Source organism: Crocuta crocuta, unplaced genomic scaffold (genome assembly GCF_008692635.1).
Source record: "Crocuta crocuta isolate KB4526 unplaced genomic scaffold, BGI_CrCroc_1.0 scaffold36, whole genome shotgun sequence".
NCBI classification, from domain to species: Eukaryota; Metazoa; Chordata; class Mammalia; order Carnivora; family Hyaenidae; genus Crocuta; species Crocuta crocuta.
The window spans coordinates 16,111,167-16,119,499 of record NW_027532203.1 but is presented as its reverse complement, the minus strand read 5'-3'; the positions used below and the strand labels follow the sequence as shown (position 1 = coordinate 16,119,499).

At 53.2% G+C, this 8,333-nt stretch overlaps 1 protein-coding gene across 3 annotated transcripts in view; it reads right to left on the bottom strand.

Moving 5' to 3' along the window:
- Positions 1 to 3,492: 3,492 nt before the first annotated feature.
- Positions 3,493 to 8,333, bottom strand: part of DYM (dymeclin) — a 338,993-nt gene continuing 334,152 nt past the window's right edge. For 2 of the 3 annotated variants that reach the window (XM_077777573.1, XM_077777572.1), the window contains one exon: positions 3,493 to 3,895. In XM_077777573.1, the coding sequence (XP_077633699.1) occupies positions 3,746 to 3,895 (150 nt within the window). In that variant the 3' untranslated portion in view covers positions 3,493 to 3,745. The remainder of the gene's footprint in view (positions 3,896 to 8,333) is intronic. The other variant, XM_077777571.1, reaches the window with a different exon arrangement.

Here is an 8,333-nt window from a genome sequence, read left to right as displayed (position 1 = left end):
AAATTTTGCTTTAAGGCACGTGAGAGCCAACAAGATGGTGAGATATTACCTGGTCAGTTGTATGGGACTGCTTTTCCTCAGGGGGGAGGAGGGTCTTTGCAAATTCCAGAGGCTGTTGTCTATCTGGCACTTTCAATACCCTTGCAGGGGCACCTGGATGGCTCAGTCAGTTAAGCATCTGACTCCTGATCTCAGCTCAGGCCATGACCCCACAGTACCTGGGTTTAGTCCCGCATCAGGCTCTGCACTGACAGCATGGAGTCTACTTGGGATTCTCTTCCTCTCCCTCTGCTTGCCATCAGGCTCTGTGCTGACAGCTCGGAGCCTGGAGCCTGCTTTGGAGTCTCTCTTCCTCTCTTTGTAACCCTCCCCTGTGTGAGCTCTGTCTCTCAAATATAAACATTAAAAATTTTTTTAAATACAAAAAAAGGCTTGTAAAGTCAGAGAGGCGTCATTTCCGTATAGGACCTGACCAAGGGGAGAGGGTGGGGTAGGTCCAGATGAACCTCCCTTGCTTTGTGTGGAGAACCCCAAATGGACATCCTCTAAGGCGATTAAATCTTATGCTTTACTAACGTTTTTAAAAAATAAAAAATGTATTATTTGCTGTGACTTTTGTGCTATAATCCATTCCTCAGCTTTCCAAATTCATAGGAGGCTTGGATCTTCATCAGAGAATAGAAACCCTGATCTCATTAACTCCCAAAGGCAATGTAGGACACTGGAATAACCTTGAATTTGGTGTCAGAAAGCCCAAGGATCAGTCCCTAATATCAAGGGGCACCTACTGAAATTGGAGGCATAGTGCCTGGGAGAGAATTAAGAGACCCAAAGGGTTGACCTTGCAAACCCAAGCCTATAAAGTATCAGCAAGTAGCACAACTCTACGGCTCTGGAAAGAAGCACAGAATGACTCAGTTATGCAGAGAGATTTAATGCCTCAGGCAAAACGCTGGCTCTCCAGAAAGTAAAGGCCAGTTTGTTGCCTAAAGAGTATTAAGAAATTTTAGGCCTGGGAGCATCTCCCCCTTAAACTGAACTTTGCTCTCTCTTTACGTTAGCAAGCTGGAGGAAGTTGCCGAGTGTTCTGACTGATGCGGGTCCTATGTTCTTTCCTCTCTCCATCTTCCTCGTTTCCAGCTCCTGTGATTTCCTTCCAGAGTAGTGTCCTTTCTGTGCCTCACCTCGGAGACCTTCTTGGTCTTTCCTTTCTTGCTTTCTGTCCTCGAGCTCTTTCACACTCCTGCTTCCGTGTGCAGTTGCGTGAGGACCGACCGCCCCGTGGTGCCAACACTGCAAGGCTGTTATTCACAGATCCGACGGCACCAGGCTGGACAGGTGACCATGGGAATCAGGGCCACCATTTTGAAGCTTTTTGCCCATGGCCTTCAGCTCTTGAGGGAAGGTGATACTGAAAGGGGCCCATGCATTCGCAAACAAGCACTGTGGCAGAACTCTTGGTTTATGACGCAGTGCAGTAACGCTTCCGTCTCTTGGGTACAATCAGAGGTTAACTCCATCCAAGCACAGGATGGTCCTGTACGGCCTCATTCTACCCATTTTTACTTTGTGGAAAACAGATTTCTAAGCAAATGAACGCAAGCATGACTCAAGGTTATCAGTTAAATTTATTGTCATGTAACAAATTTTTCGCACAATCAGGAGACTCCTGGTGGGTCCCCAGAGCGGAGGCAGGGACGCAGTGGGGCCTGGGAGCGTGCGCTCATGTGCTGCCTGGGGCGGTAGCCACGGCTGCGCGTTAGGCCAGTGAGCGCTTCGGCCGTTTGGTTAATTAAAAGAGGGCGGAGGAGAGGCGCCCACTGAGAACGGGGCTCTGCAGGCACCTCGGTGAGCCAGGAGCCTATGGAGCAGGGGCTGCAGGACCCCCTCCATCAAGAGCTCCTTGACTGACTTTAGGGGACCCGATTTCCTCCTGCCACAACAACGGACAGCCCTGCAGGCTGTGACGACCCCGCGGCTCAGCCCGGCCCTCGGCCTCCAAGGTCAGGGCCACCGTCCTCCCAGAGGTTCAGTTGTTCCACGTGGCCCTCTTAGAATTTTGTGTTTTGGTTTAAAGGAAAGGAAGCAGATCAAAATGCTTTGGAAGCAAATTCAAGCTGTGTATCATTTCCCCGTGTGGGAAAAAATAGTTGCTACCTAAAATGACAATTGTTCAGAACGTGAGGACTGATCCTTCCACCCTCAAACCGCCTCTCCCCCTGGGCGACACTAGGCAGGAGCCCGTAACGTGCCTCATCTGTTGGGTGGAGGCCCTGTCCGTGGGACGGTAAGTGAGATACGGGACAGTCCCCCACCATTCGCGAAGATCGTTGAGAGGCCTGAACAGAGCATGGCCTGAGGGGACAGTGGGCAAACTGCACCTGCCTCGTGGGTCCTGCCACCAGCGACGGCCCTTCGTCAGTCAGTCAGCCTTAGGGAGCCTTGGCTCCAGCCCTGATGACGATGAAACGGGCCTCAAAAGCCGTCCTTCAGGACGGAACAGCCCAGGCTTCTCAGGGGTAGAAGCCACACAGATGTGCACTTACATACTGGGGCGCTTATGACCTTATGAAGCTCCTCAGAGCTTCATGGGACTGGAAATGGCTCCTCTTAGACCCTCGCCCATTGTGACGGACCCCAGTGACTCTGGCCTCCAGCCTGGGGACACAGGACAGGTGAGAAGCTTGTTCCTCATATGGACTGGGCAGCAGCAGATGGAAACTGGGTGCTTGGTCTCATCTGGGACTGTGTGCTTTCTATGCAGAGAAGTAAATTCTTTCCGTGTCTCTGAGAATGGAAACGAGGTCTCTCAGCCACTCTGCCCTTGGTGCCTGAGGCCGGAAGCTTCTCCCTCCAGCTCAGGGCCCCGAAAAGTGTAAACAAAGTCAGAAATGAAGAGAAAAACATGTTTTTCATCTCCTGTAGAATACTGTATTAATCAAATTGGTCTCCTTTTCTCCTATTAGTCTGGTTGAAGAAAAAAAGATTGCTTTCAAAATGAAACTTTTCCCAATGATTAATACAGAGTAGATTAACTTAATTTGTGCTAGACTCCAATTTAATTCAGCTACAGCTCAGAGGCCAAATCCGCAGAAAAGCTAATCTGAGCTTCATGAGAAGAAGCTGTTTCTTTCTCTGAGAAGGATGCACGGGGACTGACCTACAGGCTTCTATCCAACTGCCCGGCCACCGTGTTTTTCAAATCATGGGCCCTCTGGAAGGCCACCTCTCACACATACGACTTCATGTCCTCATTAATTCCTGTCCTCTCACCTTTTCAGGTATTTCTTAATGTTGGCACGCGCGCGCACACACACACACACACACACACACACACACACACACACAGCCAAAACCAAAGTCTTGAACATGCCAAAAAAACCCAAAAACAAAACCCCCACAGTATGGACTGGTGAAGTGTTATATGCCTAAGGCATCAGATTCCTGGAAAAGCTCTAGATTTTTGGTTTAGAAATGAAATTGCGTGTGGAATAGCAGGTTTTTTACATTTATTATCGTCGGGTACCCCCCCCCCCTTTTTTTTGCCCTACAATCTAAGCTGAGTGATCTATTGCCAACTGGGCACCGATTCTCCAAATCCAAGTGTGTAAGGGAAACACGCCCGTGTGATTCTCTTTGATGGAAGACGCACCAGGCAATCTGTCTACTTCTGTTCCCCAGAAAGAAAACAGCTAGAAGGGCTGCTTGGCTGGAGGGGGGGAGGCTGCGAGGCGGTGGCCTGCCCTCAGTCGGAGTCCATTGTGAAGAGCTGAATGGCCTGTGGGTTCCAGTAGAGGCCTACTGCTGAGTTGTAGACCAGAGACCAGACATAGGGGATAAAAAACTCCTCAGGCTGCTCCTCTTCCACATATTTGAATTTCAGTTCTGGAAATTTCTGCAACAGAAATGAGACGATTTTATAATGTCGCAGTTCCACGCCAAAGGAGCAGCAGTGACTCGGGAGCAGTGTGGGCGCAGGGAGCCGCCTCCCTGACCGGTCAGGGCCCGAGAGCCCTAGGAGCTTCACGCGCCCCTTTCCAGATGACTCTGGAGAAGATGTGAATTACCCGCAGGAAAGCCCCGTCACTAGTCACACTAGTCACTAACGTCGGTCTGTCGGTCTGCCTAGTGGAGCAGGGGCCGGGGGGGGGGATGTGGGAGGACAAATGTCAGAGGAGCTGACGGAGGGCTCAAGGAGAGACTATCTACCGCACAGGCTGAGGGCCGGCTCTTCCTGAGAGACTTGGCTTTCAGGGCCGAGTCACTGTGGAGAGGAGCGCTCTCCCTGGCGACTCCCGAGGCCTGACCCTCGGGGGCAAGCACGTGTCCGCAGCGGAAGGCCGGGCGGCAGCTGCTCCGTACAGCTTAGCCTTGGCCTTCTGCTGGGGGCCGTGCTGAGGGCCGTGGCCTCACAGAGGGAGGGAGGCTGGGGGGCTCCTTGAGGCCCCAGGAACGCTCGGCTCCGGCTCTGTGAGCGCGGCCAGGCTGCTCAGCGAGCGCTCGGCCTGCAGGGCTGCACCTGCGGGGTGGGGTGGGGGGAGAGGTTTCAGGTTTTCTACCTGGACTCCTGTGGGGACAGAGGAAGCAGCTCTCATTCCAGCGGCAGCTGCTGGTCTCCAGGCCCCCCCCCTGCCCTGTGACCAGGGTAGGAGCTGTCACAGTTGGAGTCGGGGCAGGGAGGGGGGAGGGCAGCGGTGTCCTGAGCGTAAGGGGGCAAGTCAGGAGGGAGGGGGCGCTGACAGAGAGGGGGGCAGCCAACATGGATGGAGCATATGAGGGCGGGGAGATCCTTACCCGTCGTGCTTGCTGCTGCTTCCCCCCAGACAGAGGCGCTTAAATAATTTGATGAATGAATGAATCGGTGAAAGCAGCAACTATATACTGAGGACCCACCATGTCCCAGGCAACAGCAGATACTTAGTCTTTCATTCAGTCAGTGGACTGGCTGGGCGTCTGCCGCTCGGAGCCAGGAGGCACTGGGTGCGGGCCCAGGGGTGCAGGGGTGGCGGCCACCGGCGGGCCCCCCCCCCCAGAAAATGCGCTGTCTGAGGGGGAGACAAACAGCAGCAGCAACAACAAAGCAACGAGAAGTGATGCGTGAGACACAGGACACGGGAGGCTCCGGAGGCCCGGGGCGGAGGCGGGGCAGCCGCTGGAGAGGGGAGTGTGTTCCCCCTGCAGGACCATGTGGAGGCGAGGCCTGTGTGGGGCTGGGGTGCACCGGGCTGCAGGGCAGAGGAGGAAGAAGAGGTAGGGGAGCAGGGGGGGAGGAGTAAGTGCCAGCGGGCAGGGCTCAGGCCTGGGAGGACACAGGGGGACACAGAAGCCACACGAGGCATCCTGGCCTCCACGCTAAGGTCCTGGAAGCCTCTGAAGGGTCTGAGAAGGGGGTCTGACGAGAGAGACTGTGCAGGGACAACTCCAATCACCGTGTGGAGAATGGAGGGCGTCTGGCAGAGGCGGGGATAGGCCTGGTCCGGGGTGGGGGGGGCAGGAGGCAAACAGGCCTAAACTAAGATGGAGGAGGGGGATGAGCAGGAAAGCCACCTGTGCGCCCACCCACGCACCCACCCACCCAGTTGCAGGGATTTAAAGCAGTATTTATAATAATGGAGGCTCAACACCTAAGTGCTGGATCCTCAGAGTACCAGAAAGATGAGAGAAGGGCTGCTTCTGGCAAGGTGAGTTCTGAGCTAGATCTTGAAAACGTGTATAGGAATTCCCGGAAGGGGGTTGCCCTGGTCATGGATGTTACTTCAACACACCACACAGCCCAGTCCCATCTGTTACAGCTCTCATGAAAACCAACTCTGCTCCACGGCTCCAAAGGCGTTATGTAAATACAGAATACACACAAATGGGAAATGGGATTTATCAGTGGCCCGAAGGCCAGCACCGGCATTACCCACCCCTACGGCTTCGCTCAGGCTCCGTGTACCCCGTACTTTAGAGGCCTTTGCAGAAGTACTGTGGTTTCACGAAAACCTCAGCCTTTTCAGACCATGAGTGTTTCGAATCAGTTCTTCATCAGCAGCAGTGGAGGCTGAAAGTCTCAGAGTGTGCTGACGACAATGCCGGGGACTGTGACGTAGGGGACAGCCCCCCCACCTCCCCGGCTCCTCTGGGCAGTCTGACTGAGAAAGTTTGGTCAGCTAAAGGGTGTGGATGAATGCCAGCCCATTCTGAGGTGACTGGCATTCAGCTGGGGCCCCCTAGTTTTCCATCCCCTTGCTGTCTGCGCCCAAAGGCCCCCTGAACCCCTCCCACCCTGGGTGCACCATAACCTCTCAGCAGCGGGGGGGCCTGGGCCCTTGGCACCCATGCTGAGGCTCCTCACATGCTCTGTGCTGCTTCCGGCCTGGCCTGGGGGCCTCAGGCATGAGGGGGCAGAGTTCTTGGAGGTGGCAATAAGTCTCTGTCACAGGATCAGGTCTCTTACAGTGCTGTTCTTTGAGGTGAGAAACCTGCATTTGTGGCAACATGGTGCAGCTACCGCCAACCCTTGGTTGGTCACGCCCTGGTCAGTCACCACGATGTCTTGCTGAGGCTGATGCGGCCAACCCCCCTAACGGAAGGCCAAGCAGGGCCTGGAGGCGAAGCTGGTTCTGGGTCACCCAGCCCGTGGGGTGGTGCAGGTCTGACAGGGTGGGAAAGTCTGTGTGGAAACAGACACGGGGTTGAGGCCACCCTAGTGCCTCATCCTTGAATTAAACTCTGCTGGGCTCCGCGGGGCCCCTCAGGGGCAGTTCTGTGCCCCTTCACTGCACGGCACAGAGCCCAGCATACTGGTCCTTAGAAAATGACCAAGCCACAGTGATGTCCTAATCAAGGAAGAACGAGGGGTTGTGTTTGAAGAGGAAATTTACCCCCTAATAATATGGATGAAAATCCTAGTTCTTAGAATGGCCTCCAACTTGAGAAAACCTTTCCCACTGACCCGGAGAGAAGTGAGGTACACGGTGGCGGTCTGGAAAATTCAGAGCCCCCCCCCACTGCCTCTTTCGGCTGGAAATAACGACAGCTTACATTTCTGAGCGGTAATGTCACCAATACGACACACTTGTTGTTAGAAACAGAAGTGATTAAAAGATGTGAAACCTTTTCTCCATCCAGTGACATAGTTGGGGTTTTCCTGAGAAGGCCTCAGGAAAGGATGTGAGGCCGTTTGCGTGAGGCTACTCTCTGCGTCTCTGAGGGAAGAACTAGGAAAGAAAACCAGAGAACCAAATGCTTTTGTAAGAACTCCTCCCAGCTTAACTAAAGACACTTTGGCAAGAGTCGCTCGGTGGCTGGCACTACGTTCGTCTGCCCTCACGGTTCTGGGGGATTCTGACGACTCTTCATCGAGAAAGAGTGATGGGTCCAACTCTGTCCTTCGATCATGCAGCGTCCCCATGACTGTGCTTCCCACCACCTCATCGAACAGAGCTGAAAATGCCTGGTTTTTACTGTGGCTCAAGTTCATGTCAAGACAATGACCCCGTCACTCTGGAGCAGATGCAGCACAGAGTCTCAACAAGGGAGGATGCCCAGAGTGGCAAGAACGTCTAAAATACAGTACAGAACAGCACATGGAAGACAGTATATAAAATGGTACACAGTGTATCTGTCAATACCAGACATGTATTTTATTACGAAGTTTTTCTTCAAGCGGATCGATGATGATTTTTATAGAAGTTCTCCATAAAAGCAGAATCAATTCTGAGACGATGGCTAACATAACCAATCACCTGCTGTAGGGTGGGCACATTCAAACACTTCAGATTTAGACACTCATCAAGTCTCAGAAGTACCCAGAAACAGCACTTGAAAGACAAGCAGATAATTTGAGTTTTGGCCCCATCTTTCCCCACTGATTCATTCACTCAGCAAACATGTACTGAGAGCCTTTTGACTGTGTCAAAAGCACAGGACTAAAAGTCTAGCTAAGCGAGTCACACAGGATCCTAGCATTTATGAGCTCCAAGTCCAGGCCTTAGTAGCTGGGTGACCCGGGTCAAAGCTCATATCCTCACCCAGACTCTTAAGACATAAAGTTTACCCTGAGATTTTTTTATTTTGATCATCCCGTCTCCTTCACAGGGTTGTGACAAATCTAATGAGCAGTCTCGGGACAGGGTAAATATCTAACGGTCCTGAGCTGTCCCTCGGGTTGACAACAGATGGCTTTAAAGGCTAAGCCTCCCAACTACTTAGAACTAAGACAAGCACGAGGCTGTGGCTGAGCCGCGTGGTGGCTTTAGAGCTTGTGGCTACATGGGCTGAGGCTCAGGCGTGGCCCCTGCCCCTGGCTCGTGAAGGCTGGCCCCCTGCCACAGACTGGATGCCCAAGT